The 25,933-nt window shown below is 34.2% G+C and overlaps 1 protein-coding gene across 2 annotated transcripts in view; it reads left to right on the top strand.

Annotated features, from left to right (window-relative positions):
- The window catches only part of COL22A1 (collagen type XXII alpha 1 chain), a 519,049-nt gene that overhangs the window by 479,202 nt on the left and 13,914 nt on the right, over positions 1-25,933 (top strand). For both annotated transcript variants that reach the window (XM_073679923.1, XM_073679924.1), the window contains 6 exons: positions 16,708-16,779; positions 17,437-17,472; positions 17,755-17,799; positions 18,299-18,478; positions 20,428-20,494; positions 21,864-22,046. In XM_073679923.1, coding sequence (XP_073536024.1) covers positions 16,708-16,779; positions 17,437-17,472; positions 17,755-17,799; positions 18,299-18,478; positions 20,428-20,494; positions 21,864-22,046 — 583 coding nt within the window. The remainder of the gene's footprint in view (positions 1-16,707; positions 16,780-17,436; positions 17,473-17,754; positions 17,800-18,298; positions 18,479-20,427; positions 20,495-21,863; positions 22,047-25,933) is intronic.

Raw genomic sequence — 25,933 nt, 5'->3', positions numbered from 1 at the left:
CCTCTATGTACAAAAATATAACTACTATAATACTGTCCCTATGTACAAGAATATAACTACTATAATACTGCCCCCTATGTACAAGAATATAACTACTATAATACTGCTCCTATGTACAAGAATATAACTACTATAATACTGCTCCTATGTACAAGAAAATAACTACTATAATACTGCCCCCTATGTACAAGAATATAACTACTATAATACTGCCCCCTATGTACAAAAATATAACTACTATAATACTGCCTCCTATGTACAAGAATATAACTACTATAATACTGCCCCTATATACAAGAATATAACTACTATAATACTGCCCCTATGTACAAGAATATAACTACTATAATACTGCCCCTATGTACAAGAATATAACTACTATAATACTGCCCCCTATGTACAAGAATATAACTACTATAATACTGCTCCTATGTACAAGAATGTAACTACTATAATACTGCTCCTATATACAAGAATATAACTATTATAATACTGCCCCCTATGTACATTAATATAACTACTATTATACTGCTCCAATGTGCAAGAATATAACTGCTATAATACTGCCCCCTATGTACAAGAATATAACTACTATAATACTGCTCCTATCTATAAGAATATAACTACTATAATACTGCCCCCTATGTATAAGAAAATAACTACTATAATACTGCCCCCTATGTGTAAGAATATAGCTACTATAATACTGCCCCCTATGTGTAAGAATATAACTACTATAATACTGCCCCCTATGTACAAGAATATAACTACTATAATACTGCTCCTATCTATAAGAATATATCTACTATAATACTGCCCCCTATGTATAAGAAAATAACTACTATAATACTGCCCCCTATGTGTAAGAATATAACTACTATAATACTGCCCCCTATGTGTAAGAATATAACTACTATAATACTGCCCCCTATGTATAAGAATATAACTACTATAATACTGCTCCCTTTGTACAAGAATATAACTACTATAATACTGCCCCCTATGTATAAGAATATAACTACTATAACACTGCCCCCTATGTGTAAGAATATAACTACTATAATACTGCCCCCTATGTATAAGAATATAACTACCATAATACTGCTTTCTATGTACAAGAATATAACTACTATAATACTGCCCCCTATGTACAAGAATATAACTACTATAATACTGCCCCCTATGTATAAGAATATAGCTACTATAATACTGCCCCTATGTACAAGAATATAACTACTATAATACTGCTCCTATGTACAAGAATATAACTACTATAGTACTATCCCTATGTACAAGAATATATCTTCTATCATACTGCCCTCTATGTACAAGAATATAACTACTATAATACTGCCCCGATATACAAGAATATAACTACTATAATACTGCTCCTATGTACAAGAATATAACTACTATAATACTGCTCTATGTACAAGAATATAACTACTATAATACTGCTCCTTTATACAAGAATATAACTACTATAATACTGCTCCTATATACAAGAATATAACTACTATAATACTGCCCTCAATGTACAAGAATATAACTACTATAATACTGCCCTCTATGTACAAGAATATAACTACTATAATACTGCCCCTATGTACAAGAATATAACTACTATAATACTGCTCCTATGTACAAGAATATAACTACTATAATACTGCTCTATGTACAAGAATATAACTACTATAATACTGCCCCCTATGTACAAGAATATAACTACTATAATACTGCCCTCTATGTACAAGAATATAACTACTATAATACTGCCCCTATGTACAAGAATATAACTACTATAATACTGCTACTATGTACAAGAATATAACTACTATAATACTGCTCTATGTACAAGAATATAAGTACTATAATACTGCTCCTATGTACAAGAATATAACTACTATAATACTGCCCCCTATGTACAAGAATATAACTACTATAATACTGCTCCTATATACAAGAATATAACTACTATAATACTGCCCCTATGTACAAGAGTATAACTACTATAATACTGCCCCTATGTACAAGAATATAACTACTATAATACTGCTCCTTTATACAAGAATATATCTACTTTAATACTGCTCCTATATTCAAGAATATAACTACTATAATACTGCTCCTATATACAAGAATATAACTACTATAATACTGCCCCTATGTACAAGAGTATAACTACTATAATACTGCCCCCTATGTACAAGAATATAACTACTATAATACTGCTCCTTTATACAAGAACATAACTACTATAATACTGCTCCTATATACAAGAATATAAGTACTATAATATTGCCCCTATATACAAGAATATAACTACTATAATACTGCTCCTATGTACAAGAATATAACTACTATAATACTGCTCCTATGTACAAGAATATAACTACTATAATACTGCTCCTATGTACAAGAATATAACTACTATAATACTGCTCCTATGTACAAGAATATAACTACTATAATACTGCTCCTTTATACAAGAATATAACTACTATAATACTGCTCCTTTATACAAGAATATAACTACTATAATACTGCCTATGTACAAGAATATAACTACTATAATACTGCTCCTTTATACAAGAATATAACTACTATAACACTGCCTATGTACAAGAATATAACTACTATAATACTGCCCCTATGTACAAGAATATAACTACTATAATACTGCTCCTATATACAAGAATATAACTACTATAATACTGCCCCTATGTACAAGAGTATAGCTACTATAATACTGCCCCTATGTACAAGAATATAACTACTATAATACTGCTCCTTTATACTAGAATATAACTACTATTATACTGCTCCTTTATACAAGAATATAACTACTATAATACTGCTCCTATGTACAAAAATATAACTACTATAATACTGCTTCTATGTACAAGAATATAACTACTATAATACTGCTTCTATGTACAAGAATATAACTACTATAATACTGCTCCTATGTACAAGAAAATAACTACTATAATACTGCTCCTATGTACAAGAATATAACTACTATAATACTGCTCCTTTATACAAGAATATAACTACTATAATACTGCTCCTTTATACAAGAATATAACTACTATAATACTGCCTCCTATGTACAAGAATATAACTACTATAATACTGCCCCTATGTACAAGAATATAACTACTATAATACTGCCCCCTATGTACAAGAGTATAACTACTATAATACTGCCCCTATGTACAAGAATATAACTACTATAATACCGCTCCTTTATACAAGAATATAACTACTATAATACTGCTCCTATATACAAGAATATAACTACTATAATACTGCCCCTATGTACAAGAGTATAACTACTATAATACTGTCCCTATGTACAAGAATATAACTACTATAATACTGCCCCCTATGTACAAGAATATAACTACTATAATACTGCTCCTATGTACAAGAATATAACTACTATAATACTGCTCCTATGTACAAGAAAATAACTACTATAATACTGCCCCCTATGTACAAGAATATAACTACTATAATACTGCCCCCTATGTACAAAAATATAACTACTATAATACTGCCTCCTATGTACAAGAATATAACTACTATAATACTGCCCCTATATACAAGAATATAACTACTATATACTGCTCCTATGTACAAGAATATAACTACTATAATACTGTCCCCTATGTACAAGAATATAACTACTATAATACTGCTCCTATGTAAAAGAATGTAACTACTATAATACTGCTCCTATATACAAGAATATAACTACTATAATACTGCCCCCTATGTACAGGAATATAACTACTATTATACTGCTCCAATGTGCAAGAATATAACTGCTATAATACTGCCCCCTATGTACAAGAATATAACTACTATAATACTGCTCCTATCTATAAGAATATAACTACTATAATACTGCCCCCTATGTATAAGAAAATAACTACTATAATACTGCCCCCTATGTGTAAGAATATAACTACTATAATACTGCCCCCTATGTGTAAGAATATAACTACTATAATACTGCCCCCTATGTACAAGAATATAACTACTATAATACTGCTCCTATGTACAAGACTATAACTACTATAATACTGCTCCTATGTACAAGAATATAACTACTATAATACTGCCCCTATGTACAAGAATATAACTACTATAACACTGCCTCCTATGTACAAGAATATATCTACTATAATACTGCCCCATATGTACAAAAATATAACTACTATAATACTGTCCCTATGTGCAAGAATATAACTACTATAATACTGCCCCCTATGTACAAGAATATAACTACTATAATACTGCTCCTATGTACAAGAATATAACTACTATAGTACTGCTCCTATGTACAAGAATATAACTACTATAATACTGCCCCTATGTACAAGAATATAACTACTATAATACTACCCCCTATGTACAAAAATATAACTACTATAATACTGTCCCTATGTACTAGAATATAACAACTACTATAATACTGCCCCTATGAACAAGAATATAACTACTATAATACTGCTCCTATGTACAAGACTATAACTACTATAATACTGCTCCTATGTACAAGAATATAACTACTATAATACTGCCCCTATGTACAAGAATATAACTACTATAATACTGCCTCCTATGTACAAGAATATATCTACTATAATGCTGCCCTCTATGTACAAAAATATAACTACTATAATACTGTCCCTATGTACAAGAATATAACTACTATAATACTGCCCCCTATGTACAAGAATATAACTACTATAATACTGCTCCTATGTACAAGAATATAACTACTATAATACTGCTCCTATGTACAAGAAAATAACTACTATAATACTGCCCCCTATGTACAAGAATATAACTACTATAATACTGCCCCCTATGTACAAAAATATAACTACTATAATACTGCCTCCTATGTACAAGAATATAACTACTATAATACTGCCCCTATATACAAGAATATAACTACTATAATACTGCCCCTATGTACAAGAATATAACTACTATAATACTGCCCCTATGTACAAGAATATAACTACTATAATACTGCCCCCTATGTACAAGAATATAACTACTATAATACTGCTCCTATGTACAAGAATGTAACTACTATAATACTGCTCCTATATACAAGAATATAACTATTATAATACTGCCCCCTATGTACATTAATATAACTACTATTATACTGCTCCAATGTGCAAGAATATAACTGCTATAATACTGCCCCCTATGTACAAGAATATAACTACTATAATACTGCTCCTATCTATAAGAATATAACTACTATAATACTGCCCCCTATGTATAAGAAAATAACTACTATAATACTGCCCCCTATGTGTAAGAATATAACTACTATAATACTGCCCCCTATGTACAAGAATATAACTACTATAATACTGCTCCTATCTATAAGAATATATCTACTATAATACTGCCCCCTATGTATAAGAAAATAACTACTATAATACTGCCCCCTATGTGTAAGAATATAACTACTATAATACTGCCCCCTATGTGTAAGAATATAACTACTATAATACTGCCCCCTATGTATAAAAATATAACTACTATAATACTGCTCCCTTTGTACAAGAATATAACTACTATAATACTGCCCCCTATGTATAAGAATATAACTACTATAACACTGCCCCCTATGTGTAAGAATATAACTACTATAATACTGCCCCCTATGTATAAGAATATAACTACCATAATACTGCTTTCTATGTACAAGAATATAACTACTATAATACTGCCCCCTATGTACAAGAATATAACTACTATAATACTGCCCCCTATGTATAAGAATATAACTACTATAATACTGCCCCTATGTACAAGAATATAACTACTATAATACTGCTCCTATGTACAAGAATATAACTACTATAATACTGCTCCTATGTACAAGAAAATAACTACTATAATACTGCCCCCTATGTACAAGAATATAACTACTATAATACTGCCTCCTATGTACAAGAATATAACTACTATAATACTGCCCCTATATACAAGAATATAACTACTATATACTACTCCTATGTACAAGAATATAACTACTATAATACTGTCCCCTATGTACAAGAATATAACTACTATAATACTGCTCCTATGTAAAAGAATGTAAAACTATAATACTGCTCCTATATACAAGAATATAACTACTATAATACTGCCCCCTATGTACAGGAATATAACTACTATAATACTGCTCCAATGTGCAAGAATATAACTGCTATAATACTGCCCCCTATGTACAAGAATATAACTACTATAATACTGCTCCTATCTATAAGAATATAACTACTTTAATACTGCCCCCTATGTATAAGAATATAACTATTATAATACTGCTCCCTATGTACAAGAATATAACTGTTATAATACTGCTACTATGTACAAGAATATAGCGACTATAATACTGTCCCCTATGTACAAGAATATAACTACTATAATACTGCTCCTATGTACAAGAATGTAACTACTATAATACTGCACCCTATGTATAAGAATATAACTACTATAATACTGCCCCCTATGTGTAAGAATATAACTACTATAACACTGCCCCCTATGTATAAGAATATAACTACTATAATACTGCTCCCTATGTACAAGAATATAACTACTATAATACTGCCCCCTATGTACAAGAATATAACTACTATAATACTGCTTCTATGTACAAGAATATAACTATTATAATACTGCTCCTATGTACAAGAATATAACTACTATAATACTGCCCCCTATGTACAAGAATATAATACTATAATACTGCTCCTATGTACAAGAATATAACTACTATAATACTGCCCCTATGTACAAGAATATAACTACTATAATACTGCCCCCTATGTACAAGAATATAACTACTATAATACTGCCCCCTATGTACAAGAATATAACTACTATAATACTGCCCCCTATGTACAAGAATATAACTACTATAATACTACCCCTATGTACAAGAATATATCTTCTATCATACTGCCCTCTATGTACAAGAATATAACTACTATAATACTGCCCCCGATATACAAGAATATAACTACTATAATACTGCTCCTATGTACAAGAATATAACTACTATAATACTGCTCTATGTACAAGAATATAACTACTATAATACTGCTCCTTTATACAAGAATATAACTACTATAATACTGCTCCTATATACAAGAATATAACTACTATAATACTGCCCTCAATGTACAAGAATATAAGTACTATAATACTGCCCTCTATGTACAAGAATATAACTACTATAATACTGCCCCTATGTACATGAATATAACTACTGTAATACTGCCCTCTATGTACAAGAATATAACTAATATAATACTGCCCCTATGTACAAGAATATAACTACTATAATACTGCTCATATGTACAAGAATATAACTACTATAATACTGCTCTATGTTCAAGAATATAACTACTATAATACTGCCCCCTATGTACAAGAGTATAACTACTATAATACTGCCCTCTATGTACAAGAATATAACTACTATAATACTGCCCCTATGTACAAGAATATAACTACTATAATACTGCTCTTATGTACAAGAATATAACTACTATAATACTGCTCTATGTACAAGAATATATCTTCTATCATACTGCCCTCTATGTACAAGAATATAACTACTATAATACTGCCCCGATATACAAGAATATAACTACTATAATACTGCTCCTATGTACAAGAATATAACTACTATAATACTGCTCTATGTACAAGAATATAACTACTATAATACTGCTCCTTTATACAAGAATATAACTACTATAATACTGCTCCTATATACAAGAATATAACTACTATAATACTGCCCTCAATGTACAAGAATATAACTACTATAATACTGCCCTCTATGTACAAGAATATAACTACTATAATACTGCCCCTATGTACAAGAATATAACTACTATAATACTGCTCCTATGTACAAGAATATAACTACTATAATACTGCTCTATGTACAAGAATATAACTACTATAATACTGCCCCCTATGTACAAGAATATAACTACTATAATACTGCCCTCTATGTACAAGAATATAACTACTATAATACTGCCCCTATGTACAAGAATATAACTACTATAATACTGCTACTATGTACAAGAATATAACTACTATAATACTGCTCTATGTACAAGAATATAAGTACTATAATACTGCTCCTATGTACAAGAATATAACTACTATAATACTGCCCCCTATGTACAAGAATATAACTACTATAATACTGCTCCTATATACAAGAATATAACTACTATAATACTGCCCCTATGTACAAGAGTATAACTACTATAATACTGCCCCTATGTACAAGAATATAACTACTATAATACTGCTCCTTTATACAAGAATATATCTACTTTAATACTGCTCCTATATTCAAGAATATAACTACTATAATACTGCTCCTATATACAAGAATATAACTACTATAATACTGCCCCTATGTACAAGAGTATAACTACTATAATACTGCCCCCTATGTACAAGAATATAACTACTATAATACTGCTCCTTTATACAAGAACATAACTACTATAATACTGCTCCTATATACAAGAATATAAGTACTATAATATTGCCCCTATATACAAGAATATAACTACTATAATACTGCTCCTATGTACAAGAATATAACTACTATAATACTGCTCCTATGTACAAGAATATAACTACTATAATACTGCTCCTATGTACAAGAATATAACTACTATAATACTGCTCCTATGTACAAGAATATAACTACTATAATACTGCTCCTTTATACAAGAATATAACTACTATAATACTGCTCCTTTATACAAGAATATAACTACTATAATACTGCCTATGTACAAGAATATAACTACTATAATACTGCTCCTTTATACAAGAATATAACTACTATAACACTGCCTATGTACAAGAATATAACTACTATAATACTGCCCCTATGTACAAGAATATAACTACTATAATACTGCTCCTATATACAAGAATATAACTACTATAATACTGCCCCTATGTACAAGAGTATAACTACTATAATACTGCCCCTATGTACAAGAATATAACTACTATAATACTGCTCCTTTATACTAGAATATAACTACTATTATACTGCTCCTTTATACAAGAATATAACTACTATAATACTGCTCCTATGTACAAAAATATAACTACTATAATACTGCTTCTATGTACAAGAATATAACTACTATAATACTGCTTCTATGTACAAGAATATAACTACTATAATACTGCTCCTATGTACAAGAAAATAACTACTATAATACTGCTCCTATGTACAAGAATATAACTACTATAATACTGCTCCTTTATACAAGAATATAACTACTATAATACTGCTCCTTTATACAAGAATATAACTACTATAATACTGCCTCCTATGTACAAGAATATAACTACTATAATACTGCCCCTATGTACAAGAATATAACTACTATAATACTGCCCCCTATGTACAAGAGTATAACTACTATAATACTGCCCCTATGTACAAGAATATAACTACTATAATACCGCTCCTTTATACAAGAATATAACTACTATAATACTGCTCCTATATACAAGAATATAACTACTATAATACTGCCCCTATGTACAAGAGTATAACTACTATAATACTGTCCCTATGTACAAGAATATAACTACTATAATACTGCCCCCTATGTACAAGAATATAACTACTATAATACTGCTCCTATGTACAAGAATATAACTACTATAATACTGCTCCTATGTACAAGAAAATAACTACTATAATACTGCCCCCTATGTACAAGAATATAACTACTATAATACTGCCCCCTATGTACAAAAATATAACTACTATAATACTGCCTCCTATGTACAAGAATATAACTACTATAATACTGCCCCTATATACAAGAATATAACTACTATATACTGCTCCTATGTACAAGAATATAACTACTATAATACTGTCCCCTATGTACAAGAATATAACTACTATAATACTGCTCCTATGTAAAAGAATGTAACTACTATAATACTGCTCCTATATACAAGAATATAACTACTATAATACTGCCCCCTATGTACAGGAATATAACTACTATTATACTGCTCCAATGTGCAAGAATATAACTGCTATAATACTGCCCCCTATGTACAAGAATATAACTACTATAATACTGCTCCTATCTATAAGAATATAACTACTATAATACTGCCCCCTATGTATAAGAAAATAACTACTATAATACTGCCCCCTATGTGTAAGAATATAACTACTATAATACTGCCCCCTATGTGTAAGAATATAACTACTATAATACTGCCCCCTATGTACAAGAATATAACTACTATAATACTGCTCCTATGTACAAGACTATAACTACTATAATACTGCTCCTATGTACAAGAATATAACTACTATAATACTGCCCCTATGTACAAGAATATAACTACTATAACACTGCCTCCTATGTACAAGAATATATCTACTATAATACTGCCCCATATGTACAAAAATATAACTACTATAATACTGTCCCTATGTGCAAGAATATAACTACTATAATACTGCCCCCTATGTACAAGAATATAACTACTATAATACTGCTCCTATGTACAAGAATATAACTACTATAGTACTGCTCCTATGTACAAGAATATAACTACTATAATACTGCCCCTATGTACAAGAATATAACTACTATAATACTACCCCCTATGTACAAAAATATAACTACTATAATACTGTCCCTATGTACTAGAATATAACAACTACTATAATACTGCCCCTATGAACAAGAATATAACTACTATAATACTGCTCCTATGTACAAGAATATAACTACTATAATACTGCCCCTATGTACAAGAATATAACTACTATAATACTGCCTCCTATGTACAAGAATATATCTACTATAATGCTGCCCTCTATGTACAAAAATATAACTACTATAATACTGTCCCTATGTACAAGAATATAACTACTATAATACTGCCCCCTATGTACAAGAATATAACTACTATAATACTGCTCCTATGTACAAGAATATAACTACTATAATACTGCTCCTATGTACAAGAAAATAACTACTATAATACTGCCCCCTATGTACAAGAATATAACTACTATAATACTGCCCCCTATGTACAAAAATATAACTACTATAATACTGCCTCCTATGTACAAGAATATAACTACTATAATACTGCCCCTATATACAAGAATATAACTACTATAATACTGCCCCTATGTACAAGAATATAACTACTATAATACTGCCCCTATGTACAAGAATATAACTACTATAATACTGCCCCCTATGTACAAGAATATAACTACTATAATACTGCTCCTATGTACAAGAATGTAACTACTATAATACTGCTCCTATATACAAGAATATAACTATTATAATACTGCCCCCTATGTACATTAATATAACTACTATTATACTGCTCCAATGTGCAAGAATATAACTGCTATAATACTGCCCCCTATGTACAAGAATATAACTACTATAATACTGCTCCTATCTATAAGAATATAACTACTATAATACTGCCCCCTATGTATAAGAAAATAACTACTATAATACTGCCCCCTATGTGTAAGAATATAGCTACTATAATACTGCCCCCTATGTGTAAGAATATAACTACTATAATACTGCCCCCTATGTACAAGAATATAACTACTATAATACTGCTCCTATCTATAAGAATATATCTACTATAATACTGCCCCCTATGTATAAGAAAATAACTACTATAATACTGCCCCCTATGTGTAAGAATATAACTACTATAATACTGCCCCCTATGTGTAAGAATATAACTACTATAATACTGCCCCCTATGTATAAGAATATAACTACTATAATACTGCTCCCTTTGTACAAGAATATAACTACTATAATACTGCCCCCTATGTATAAGAATATAACTACTATAACACTGCCCCCTATGTGTAAGAATATAACTACTATAATACTGCCCCCTATGTATAAGAATATAACTACCATAATACTGCTTTCTATGTACAAGAATATAACTACTATAATACTGCCCCCTATGTACAAGAATATAACTACTATAATACTGCCCCCTATGTATAAGAATATAACTACTATAATACTGCCCCTATGTACAAGAATATAACTACTATAATACTGCTCCTATGTACAAGAATATAACTACTATAATACTGCTCCTATGTACAAGAAAATAACTACTATAATACTGCCCCCTATGTACAAGAATATAACTACTATAATACTGCCTCCTATGTACAAGAATATAACTACTATAATACTGCCCCTATATACAAGAATATAACTACTATATACTACTCCTATGTACAAGAATATAACTACTATAATACTGTCCCCTATGTACAAGAATATAACTACTATAATACTGCTCCTATGTAAAAGAATGTAAAACTATAATACTGCTCCTATATACAAGAATATAACTACTATAATACTGCCCCCTATGTACAGGAATATAACTACTATAATACTGCTCCAATGTGCAAGAATATAACTGCTATAATACTGCCCCCTATGTACAAGAATATAACTACTATAATACTGCTCCTATCTATAAGAATATAACTACTTTAATACTGCCCCCTATGTATAAGAATATAACTATTATAATACTGCTCCCTATGTACAAGAATATAACTGTTATAATACTGCTACTATGTACAAGAATATAGCGACTATAATACTGTCCCCTATGTACAAGAATATAACTACTATAATACTGCTCCTATGTACAAGAATGTAACTACTATAATACTGCACCCTATGTATAAGAATATAACTACTATAATACTGCCCCCTATGTGTAAGAATATAACTACTATAATACTGCCCCCTATGTATAAGAATATAACTACTATAATACTGCTCCCTATGTACAAGAATATAACTACTATAATACTGCCCCCTATGTACAAGAATATAACTACTATAATACTGCTTCTATGTACAAGAATATAACTATTATAATACTGCTCCTATGTACAAGAATATAACTACTATAATACTGCCCCCTATGTACAAGAATATAATACTATAATACTGCTCCTATGTACAAGAATATAACTACTATAATACTGCCCCTATGTACAAGAATATAACTACTATAATACTGCCCCCTATGTACAAGAATATAACTACTATAATACTGCCCCCTATGTACAAGAATATAACTACTATAATACTGCCCCCTATGTACAAGAATATAACTACTATAATACTACCCCTATGTACAAGAATATATCTTCTATCATACTGCCCTCTATGTACAAGAATATAACTACTATAATACTGCCCCCGATATACAAGAATATAACTACTATAATACTGCTCCTATGTACAAGAATATAACTACTATAATACTGCTCTATGTACAAGAATATAACTACTATAATACTGCTCCTTTATACAAGAATATAACTACTATAATACTGCTCCTATATACAAGAATATAACTACTATAATACTGCCCTCAATGTACAAGAATATAAGTACTATAATACTGCCCTCTATGTACAAGAATATAACTACTATAATACTGCCCCTATGTACATGAATATAACTACTGTAATACTGCCCTCTATGTACAAGAATATAACTAATATAATACTGCCCCTATGTACAAGAATATAACTACTATAATACTGCTCATATGTACAAGAATATAACTACTATAATACTGCTCTATGTTCAAGAATATAACTACTATAATACTGCCCCCTATGTACAAGAGTATAACTACTATAATACTGCCCTCTATGTACAAGAATATAACTACTATAATACTGCCCCTATGTACAAGAATATAACTACTATAATACTGCTCTTATGTACAAGAATATAACTACTATAATACTGCTCTATGTACAAGAATATAACTACTATAATACTGCTCCTATGTACAAGAATATAACTACTATAATACTGCCCCCTATGTACAAGAATATAACTACTATAATACTGCTCCTATATACAAGAATATAACTACTATAATACTGCCCCTATGTACAAGAGAATAACTACTATAATACTGCCCCTATGTACAAGAATATAACTACTATAATACTGCTCCTTTATACAAGAATATAACTACTTTAATACTGCTCCTATATTCAAGAATATAACTACTATAATACTGCTCCTATATACAAGAATATAACTACTATAATACTGCCCCTATGTACAAGAGTATAACTACTATAATACTGCCCCCTATGTACAAGAATATAACTACTATAATACTGCTCCTTTATACAAGAATATAACTACTATAATACTGCTCCTATACAAGAATATAAGTACTATAATATTGCCCCTATATACAAGAATATAACTACTATAATACTGCTCCTATGTACAAGAATATAACTACTATAATACTGCTCCTATGTACAAGAATATAACTACTATAATACTGCTCCTATGTACAAGAATATAACTACTATAATACTGCTCCTATGTACAAGAATATAAGTACTATAACACTGCTCCTTTATACAAGAATATAACTACTATAATACTGCTCCTTTATACAAGAATATAACTACTATAGTACTGCCTATGTACAAGAATATAACTACTATAATACTGCTCCTTTATACAAGAATATAACTACTATAATACTGCCCCTATGTACAAGAATATAACTACTATAATACTGCTCCTATATACAAGAATATAACTACTATAATACTGCCCCTATGTACAAGAGTATAACTACTATAATACTGCCCCTATGTACAAGAATATAACTACTATAATACTGCTCCTTTATACTAGAATATAACTACTATTATACTGCTCCTTTATACAAGAATATAACTACTATAATACTGCTCCTATGTACAAAAATATAACTACTATAATACTGCTTCTATGTACAAGAATATAACTACTATAATACTGCTCCTATGTACAAGAAAATAACTACTATAATACTGCTCCTATGTACAAGAATATAACTACTATAATACTGCTCCTTTATACAAGAATATAACAACTATAATACTGCTCCTTTATACAAGAATATAACTACTATAATACTGCCTCCTATGTACAAGAATATAACTACTATAATACTGCCCCTATGTACAAGAATATAACTACTATAATACTGCCCCTATGTACAAGAATATAACTACTATAATACTGCTCCCTATGTACAAGAATATAACTACTATAATACTGCCCCTATGTACAAGAATATAACTACTATAATACTGCTCCTATATACAAGAATATAACTACTATAATACTGCCCCTATGTACAAGAGTATAACTACTATAATACTGCCCCTATGTACAAGAATATAACTACTATAATACTGCTCCTTTATACTAGAATATAACTACTATTATACTGCTCCTTTATACAAGAATATAACTACTATAATACTGCTCCTATGTACAAAAATATAACTACTATAATACTGCTTCTATGTACAAGAATATAACTACTATAATACTGCTCCTATGTACAAGAAAATAACTACTATAATACTGCTCCTATGTACAAGAATATAACTACTATAATACTGCTCCTTTATACAAGAATATAACAACTATAATACTGCTCCTTTATACAAGAATATAACTACTATAATACTGCCTCCTATGTACAAGAATATAACTACTATAATACTGCCCCTATGTACAAGAATATAACTACTATAATACTGCCCCCTATGTACAAGAGTATAACTACTATAATACTGCCCCTATGTACAAGAATATAACTACTATAATACCGCTCCTTTATACAAGAGTATAACTACTATAATACTGCCCCTATGTACAAGAATATAACTACTATAATACTGCCCCTATGTACAAGAATATAACTACTATAATACTGCTCCTTTATACAAGAATATAACTACTATAATACTGCTCCTATATACAAGAATATAACTACTATAATACTGCTCCTATGTACAAGAATATAACTACTATAATACTGTCCCCTATGTACAAGAATATAACTACTATAATACTGCTCCTATGTACAAGAATATAACTACTATAATACTGCTCCTATGTACAAGAGTATAACTACTATAATACTGCCCCTATGTACAAGAATATAACTACTATAATACTGTTCCTTTATACAAGAATATAACTACTATAATACTGCCCCTATGTACAAGAATATAACTACTATAATACTGCCCCTATGTACAAGAATATAACTACTATAATACTGCCCCTATGTACAAGAATATAACTACTATAATACTGCTCCTTTATACAAGAATATAACTACTATAATACTGCTCCTATATACAAGAATATAACTACTATAATACTGCTCCTATGTACAAGAATATAACTACTATAATACTGCCCCTATGTACAAGAATATAACTACTATAATACTGCTCCTATGTACAGGAATATAACTACTATAATACTGCCCCTATGTACAAGAATATAACTACTATAATACTGCTGTAATTTACAAGAATATAACTACTATAATACTGCCCCCTATGTACAAGAATATAACTACTATAATACTGCTCCTATGTATAAGAATATAACTACTATAATACTGCTCCTATGTACAAGAATATAACTACTATAATACTGCCCCCTATTTACAAGAATAGAACATTTGTTTTCAATTCAGGGCCCTAAAGGAACCAAAGGGGAAACAGGAGCTGCTGGAATTCCAGGATTTCAAGGACCGAAAGGACCACAAGTATGTTGACCAATTTTTTTGTAATTTAGAAGATCAATGGTATCTATCTATCTATCTATCTATCAATCTATCTATCTATCTATCTATCTATCTACAGTGCCGGCAAAAAAAATCTTTACAAATTCAACAATTCAACGAAACCACAAAATTTTAACATTCAAGTGTTTTATTATGGATATTTTGTTACAATCAGTATTTAGTAATTAATTAATTAGTATTTACATTTTACTAAGCCAGTTTTGCTAATAGACAGTTTTTGATTATCTCCTTCATTGTGTGCACTTTTAAGAAGTGAAATCATGACGTGGATTTTACATGTAAAGTTTTTCTTTGCCACACAAATGTAAAGATTTTTATTGCCGGCACTGTATCTATCTATCTATCTATCTATCTATCTATCTATCTATCTATCTATCTATCTATCTATCTGTCTATCTGTCTATTATCTATCTATCTATCTATCTATCTATCTATCTATCTATCATCTATCTATCCATCTATCTATCCATCTATCTATCTATCTATCATCTATCTATCTATTATCTATCTATCTATTATCTATCTATCTATCTATTATCTATCTATCTATCTACCTTTTGAGGAAAGTTGTCTTACAGTTGAACAATTTTCTTATATTTATCTTTTACATCTTTTTAGGGAGTGTCTGGTGAGAGTGGTCCACCTGGGAAAGAGGTAAGACTTTCTTTTCTTTAAGAGGACCTGCCATCACTCCTAACATGTCTTGTTTTGTATCCACTGCACTGACTCGCTGCTTTCCCTCATCCTTATATAATGCTAATGACACCAATTCTAGATCATCTTTTCTTTTAACGTAATATTGCTGAATTCCTCTTTTTTTCCCCCTACACAGTCAGACACTGTTCTGTAAAATTCACATGAAGTCTCCCAAATGTACAATTTGCCCCTTTCTTTCAAAAATATGTATATTTTTTGCTTGTTTTTCTTTACCTTCAGGGAACCCCTGGAAATCCAGGAGAACGAGGACCTAAAGGAGAGAGAGTAAGTCATATATTGGGCTTTTTGCCACTTTCTTCCATGCTTCTATATTGCACGGGTCACAAGTTCCATTATTTTTCGGTCATTTATTTATGGGACACAGTGGGACTAGTAAAGGTATTGGAAGCTGCCCACGGTGGGATGCTGAAAGGTGTGGTGATCAAGTGAAGGCTGGCACCATGTGTGAAAGACTGTAATTCTTCTCTAGACCTGTCTGTACGTACAGTTGATATGTATAATGTATGGAGTATCTGATGGCAGTCATGGATTCTTATTATTAACTGGTTAATGCTGATGCTTCAAAGTAGCTGAAGAGTAACGTGACCTTCTGAAAACTCTTGAGACTTGAGATGTTCAACAGATATAGGTCTTAGTCGTAAGTGATGTCTAAGCTTCTTGTAATTCTTAGCATTGTGGACCCTCTCTCATATTCTCTGCTTAATTAGGTCAGTTTTCCTACTAATATGAACTATGGTATCATAACTTAATTTCTAAATTTCAGGGTGATCAAGGTAACAAAGGTGACAAAGGCATGCAAGGAGAAAAAGGTCTACCTGGACAACCTGGTAACCCGGGACATAAAGGCCACACTGGATTAATGGGTCCATCAGGACCACCAGGAGAACGAGGAGGATCAGGACCTCCAGGTCCACCTGGATCTCCAGGATTGACCGGTCCAAGGGTAAATCCCAACTTTTAATTTTCAGTTTTACTTAATATATTGGACAACTCCTTTACAACATCCATGTGGTGATATACTGCTAATTGTATTAATTGTATAGCCCTGTTTACCTTAGTATTCAGTTTCCAAAATACCTTTTATTTAGAAGAAAGTGTCACCACCTACTTGTGGCTACTCTATATATCTATGTCCAAGCATTTGTTGATACTGAAGAAATGACATAAGTTTTTAGGCAAACCAGAGACACCCATCTGTTGATCAACCAAATGAAAATTACTAATCCGTAGGCAAAGCCTGGTTCATTTTAACCAGATAAACCTATCTGCAAGGGAATTTTTGAATATCTAAACGAGAAATAGCCATTTCTTGTAAAAACCATGACTAGTAATACTAAAAATATCAATCTGTAGACAGAGCCTTGACCAACAAGACCAAATACATCCAGCTGTCTAACAATGCCCATATGTTGGCAATGATATGTCCAATCCAACCAGAAATACCCATTACTTGACAAAGCCCTTATCAGTCAAACCATTTGTCAGCAACGCCTTAATTAGCAAATTGAGGTATACACTTTTTTTTGCAACGCTATGATCAGTCAAGCCTCAAATAACAATCTGTCTTCCAAGCTTGACCAGAAAATGAGAAGTGTCCATCTGTGGACAAAGTCTTGATCGGTCTACCAAGGAATATCCATCTGTAAGCAAAACCTTGAACAGTCAGACCTGAAATAACCATTTGTAGGAAAAACCATGACCAGTCAAACCAGAAATAATTATCTGTAGACAGATCCTTGACCAGCCAAACCTGATACAGCCATTCGGCAATCTATAGCTCAGGTTTTGGTCAACCAAATAAGAATTAGCTGTATGTAGTCCATGATATAACCAATCTAACCAGAAATACCCATTGGTTGACAGAGCCCTTATCAGTTGACCAGAAACACCAATCTTTTAGCAAAGTCTTGGTTGGCAAAGCCAGGTATACCCATTTGTAGGCAAAACCATGACCGAAGAAGGGGTGAAGCTCACTAGAAACATGTGTCTGATAACAGAGCCTTGACCAGTCAAACCAAAGATATTAATCTGTCTGCAAAGCTTGACAAGAAATTGAGAAGTACCCATCTGTAGACAAAGTCTTGATCAGCATACAATCTATGTGTAGGTAAATCTTTACGCTGTTAAACCAGAAACAACCACCTATAGATAAATCCTTGACCAGTCTCACTAGGAACACCCATCTGAAGACGACTACTTGACCAGCCAAACCAGAAATATCCATCTGTAGATAGAGCCTTAACCAACCCCACTCGGAACACTCAGCTTAAGGCAGACATATTTGGTTTGGTTGCTCATCCTACTCGAGTTTTAAGGCTCTTTAATGAAGGCTATAGGGAGACAGTTTTCTACTTTTTGGTGGTGAGTTATTTTGCATATTCGATTCCAACATAGCACTGCCCGGGTCCCCCACTTTTCTCCTTGCTTCCTCAACGTGTGATCATTGCAGCCAATAAATGGCCACACGGTGGCCAACTGGAAACGAGGTCATAGGTCATGGTGTTAGTTTCCCAAAATGTCAATGCAAAGATACCTTCCCCATATTTGCTAATAATGTCGTTCCTCTGAAGAAGAGACTTCTGCACAGGTTTTTCCACCCAAGAGAATGTGATAAGCTGGGGATGGACCCTCTTTCTCTCAAAGGACCCCATAGCAGCTGAATGAGTTGCCTCTATGTTATATTTGTCCTGGATTTATATTGTTGGCTGATATCTCATCTAAACATCAGGTTTCATTCTCCTGCACATTTTAATACAGGCCAAGAAACTGTGACCTTTGTCATTAACCAAATCTTTCATAATTGCTTAATCTTTTTTAAATGGTTCTCATGTAGCTCGGATCTTAAACTTTGTGAATGTTGCAGAAAGAAAAGCATTTTCTGATTCCTTTCAGGGAGATACACCTTCAGTTGATACTTTAAGGAGATTAATTCAAGAAGAATTAGGAAAACAACTTGAAGGTAGGTAAAATGTATTCAAAAATCAGTAGGTCTTTCTTGTGGGTACTGGATTTCGTCAATTTTTCCCCAGTGAAATCTCCCAAATTTCGCATCCAAAATCGTAGCAACCTCCTTGTTGAAGAGTTCGGCCACATCACTGCAAGGTGTCGTGTAACTCAACCGAAACTTTTTACTTCTCTAGTTCTTCTATAGCTGCAAAACACATACACTTATTTTTAACTCTAGACTTACGAATAAGTTTTAAACCCCAAAACAGAAACCTGTGTTAAGTTCAGATCCCAGATCAGACGCATAAACTAATTTCAGACCTCAGACCTGACCCTCTAAATCAGGTGCCTTGTGCGCGTGTGATGGGGAAGGTGGCACAGAGGCAGTCGTCCATGGAAATAAAAGATCTTAGTGGAGCAAAATTTCGAAAGAAAACAAAAAGAAACTCTCATTGGGATTGCAAGCACTGAAATTTTGAGGCAATGCACATACCGCAGACTTTTGACTAGGTGTCCCGGATCGTGCGGTACAGTAGGGATGTATAGGCTCCCGAACTAACTCAGAACTCTTTGTCTTGTATGACACAGGATGCTGAAGTCCTGAGACCTACAATATGTCAGCATTTTGGCACAGGTGGCGCTACTACATCACTGCATTGCACCACCTGCGCCGATCCTCTCTGTGTGCAGGGGAGAAGAGTATTAAGTCCCAAGTCGCTCAGATTAGCTGAATCTAAACCTAATTTTTTCATGATGTTGGAATAAAGGTGTCATCATTTATTTGTGGGAGGGGCACTCAGGGGGTATCATTACTTTTTAAGGATGCATTGAGGGGGCATTAATACTTTCTAACAAGAGCAGGCACTTGGAACATTAGTACTAGGTTTAGAGGTGCAATACTTGCCTTGTCCCAAATGTTGCGCATCACGCTTTGCCAATGACGTAAACCTATCCAGAGCACCGATATTAAGATTAGACCCCTTAATATAATCCTAAAACCTCACACCAGACTATAAATTGGTCTACTTACTCCCGGCTCTCGTTCGGCTTTGAGTTCTGTTCTGGGTCCGGCTGCCGTTCGTCATCACAATGTAGAGGGTGGTGAGATGACACACTCAATCTCCTGGCTCAGGGTGTAATAACGACCCAGGACAACTATACTAGGAGCTGAAAAAGATCTTGGTAGTGTAGGAGAAATGTATTCTGGCTGCTATCTGTTGGATATCTATAATCCTATTGACAACAGCTGATTTTTTTAAAATTGCAGGACCGCCTCCGAGGGGCAGCCGGCAATAACTGCAGTGACATCTGATTGGCTGTTGTAGATTTTAATAATGTCCACACATAACTTTTTTATGTTTTTTTTTCCCATTATTTTTCAGCTAAATTATCCTACCTCATGTCTCAGATGCAACCAGCTCACATTAAATCCTCTCAGGGTAGACCGGGACCACCAGGTACTCCTGGGAAAGATGGAAATGATGGAAGACCGGGTGCACCAGGAGAGCAGGGAATGCCTGGGCCAATGGGACCAGAGGGACCTTCAGGACCTATGGGTCCAAAAGGTTAGAGGAAGAACGTGGTTTTTTTTATATTATCATCTTCATGTGTGTATGATATTTAAATTCCATGTTAATAAATGGGGGGTCCCTATTATGTTCCCCTATTTGTTATCCAGATTAAAGAGGGGACACAGGGAACAGCTTCACATGGATGGCTACTGATTTCAATAAGAAATGTTTCCTTTTTTGCCTATGGTGGCGATGCACTTTTTCCTGAGTTCCTCGACAGTTTAGAGCTAATTAATAATGGTTCCAGCAATAGTGCACCCTGTGATTGTTAAGGCTGAGAGTTTTTCCTATGATTGTGCTATAGTTTCATAAAAAAGACAAAAACATATTTTTTTTTTGGCCAAAATACAAGTAATTATTCACACGTAAATACCAAATTCAGATTCAAAAAATGAGTAGTGAAGTAAGGAGGCGACAAACATAGTAAGAAGAGAAAACTCTAGATACATTAGTAAGCAAGAATGGTGCATGATATCGAAAGGGACTTTCACTAGTAATATAATAAAAACCGGTATGTGCAAAACTACAGGGACTTATAGTGACTTGTATACCATACCGTGCACCGTGGAATAAGTATAGATATAAATCACAGTAAAGTAAGGAGGCGACACACATAGTGAGAAGAGAAAACTCTACAGACATTAGTAAGAAAAAATGGTGCATGATGTCGAGAGGGATTAAAGGGGTTGTCCACTACTTTATATTCCTCCCAATGTATCCCCCCAGGGCCCCTAAGACTTCTTGTAAATACCTTCTGTTGCTGATAATGCCTGTGAGTGGCGCTATCGCTGGCCGCTCACGTGACCCCCGGCTGTAACTGGCTCTGACATCTGTCACGACAAGTGCTGGCAGCAGCCGGGGGTCTTTGTCTTCCGCGTTCCAGGTGGATGCCAGGTTGTGGGTGGGGTTATCCCCCCACATCACACCCGGCATCCACCGCGCTCTCTGCCTCTCCCCATTCATTGGGAAAGCACGTGGTGGATGCTGGGTGTGACGCGCCCACAACCCAGCAGCCACCGCGGTGACCCCAGCGCTGAGTCACGTCTCACTTATCGTGACGTCAGCGTGGGGTCATGTGATGCCTGTGAGCGGCCACCGATAGCGCCACTCACAGGCAGAAACAGCAACGTAAGGTAATTACAAAAAGTCTTAGGGGCCCCGGCGTGATACATTTGTGGGGGGGGGGTGAATAAAGTAGTAGACAACTTCTTTAAACCTTCACTAGTGATATAATAAAAACCCATATGTGCAAAGCTACAGAGACTTATAGTGACTTGTATACCATATCGTGCACCGTGGAATAAGAATATAGATATAAATCACAGTAAAGTAATGAAAACCAAGCATAAACCCATTAAGTCCCCTTTCCCTGGTGTGGCGCCTGCGTTAACCCACGTGGCCTTCATTTGGGGGTGGCACCACATCAGCAGGGATCCTTTTTAAACCCCTTCTGACCAATGACAGGGATCTGAAATGTATAAATAAACGCCATACTTGATCCGCCGCATCCAGCTATACACGTCATTTGGCATGTGACGTCAGATTATACGACCGGAGTTTTCTCACGCAGATGGGAATCCAGACACATGGCCATGCGCCGTTGGGGTATGAGCACATGGTGTCTGCTGACAGTGATTTTCCTGAAGCTTCTTTTTTGTCTTGGCGGCGTCTTTGCCGCCGGCATGTTTTTTTCTCTTCTTTAACTTTAGAGGTATGCTTGGTTGGGATGCCTGCGCACTGAGCCTCCTTACTTTTGTATCTTACTTTGACTTGAATGCATATCGGCACCTTAGCCTTCTGTGTCTTATCGTACGCACTTTTGATTTTTGCAAAAGTTATTGGATTGAGTAAGTTTTTATTTCTAAATTATTTTCAAAATCCAAATAGAGAAGTCACAGACTCGCTCCCGCAGCAGCTTCCATTGCTATCGGACACTGGCACTCTGTTCCCATGGGCAGCTCTTACAACTGGAAATACTTACAACCTTCTGGTGGTGCGCTCGCCACCCACCAGGATTTGTCATTGACTCATTTGGAGTAAAATTCATGTCAGTCGGCTGCCAAGTTTATCAATGAGGCTGGTTAGCAGACCAGTGATGGGATGGGATGCGTTCGGCATCCAATGGGGGTATGTGCCACCCTATGTAAAGTAGTACAGCACCGGTATGCCTATACTGGATTGAGGCTTTATATTCTGATTTGGCTTGTTTCATGTTTACTCTGCTGTGTAACCCATTGATTCTCTTCTGGATTTGACCCTTAGATTGTCTGTTTACTTTTTGCCAAATGTCCATCTGGATTCCCTGATCTTGCACCCAGTAATCTCCTGGCTATGCTTTTGGAATAAGATTTTTTTATTGTCCCCACTACTTTGGTTATTATTATTATTATTATTTATTTATATAGCGCCATTGATTCCATGGTGCTGTACATAAGAAGGGGTTACATACAAAATACAGATATCACTTACAGTAAACTAACTAACAATGATAGACTGGTAAGGAGGGAGGAGGACCCTGCCCTTGCGGGCTTACATTCTACAGGAATGGGGAGGAGACAGTAGGTTGGGGGGTTGCAGTAGCTCCGGTGGTGTTGAGGAGGCAGCAGGAAGGTCATGGCGGGCTGTAGGCTTGTTTGAAGAGATGGGTTTTCAGGTCCCATCTGAAGGATCCAGGTGTGGTGGATAATCGGACATGTTGAGGAACAGAATTCCATAGGACGGGGGATATTTGGAAGAAATCTTGGAGGCGATTGGGTGAGGAACGAATAAGAGTGGAGGAGAGAAGAAGGTCTTGAGAAGACCGGAGATTATGTAAGGGAATATATTGGGAGATAAGTTCAGACTTGTACGGAGGAGAGAGTTTATGGATGGCTTTGTAGGTCAGTGTTAGTAGTTTGAACTGGATACGCTGGGCAATTGGTAGCCATTGAAGGGATTTGCAAAGGGGGATAGCAGAGGAGTAGCGAGGCGAGAGATTAACCAGTCACGCAGTAGAGTTAAGGATGGACCGGAGGGGTGCGAGAGTGTTAGCAGGAAGGCCACAGAGGAGGATGTTGCAGTAGTCGAGGCGGGAGATGATGAGGGCATGCACAAGCAGTTTAGTAGATTGAGGGTTGAGGAAAGGACGGATTCTGGAAATATTTTTGAGCTGGAGGCAACAGGAGGTGGTGAGAGTTTGGGTGTGGGGTTTGAAGGACAGGGCAGAGTCAAGGGTTACTCCGAGGCAGTGGATTGCCGGTACAGGGGAAAGAGTGATGTCATTTATTGTGATAGAAAGATCAGATGGAGAAGATACGTGAGATGGAGGAAAGATCATGAGTTCAGTTTTGTCCACATTGAGCTTGAGGAAGTCGGAGGAGAAGAAGGAGGATATGGCTGCTAGACATGCTGGAATTCTGGACAGCAGAGAGGTGACGTCTGAGCCAGAGAGGTAGATCTGGGCATCATCAGCGTACAGATGGTACTGGAAGCCATGGAATTTTATGAGCTGTCCCAGGTCAAGAGTATAGATTGAGAAGAGTATGGGTGAAAGGACAGAGGCTTGAAGGACTCCAACAGAGAGGGGGCGGGGTGAGGAGGAAGTGTGGGAATGGGAGATGCGGTTAGAAAGGTATGAGGAGATCCAAGATAGGGCAAAGTTTTTTACGCCAAAGGAAGAGAGGATCTGTAGTAGGAGGCAGTGGTCAACTGTGTCGAAAGCAGAGGACAAGTCAAGAAGAAGGAGTACAGAGAATTGTCTGTTAGTTTTGGCTGTAAGTCATTGGTGATTTTAGTAAGGGCAGTTTCAATGGAATGGTGGGGGCGGAAGCCGGATTGTCGGTTGTCAAAGAGAGAGTTAGTTGAGAAGTGAGAGGAAAGTTCAGCGTGAATGTGTTGCTCAA

This window comes from Phyllobates terribilis, unplaced genomic scaffold (genome assembly GCF_046119375.1).
Source record: "Phyllobates terribilis strain yellow unplaced genomic scaffold, ASM4611937v1 Scaffold_4__5_contigs__length_816908805, whole genome shotgun sequence".
Taxonomy (NCBI): domain Eukaryota; kingdom Metazoa; phylum Chordata; class Amphibia; order Anura; family Dendrobatidae; genus Phyllobates; species Phyllobates terribilis.
This window is presented reverse-complemented; position numbering and strand designations above follow the sequence as displayed.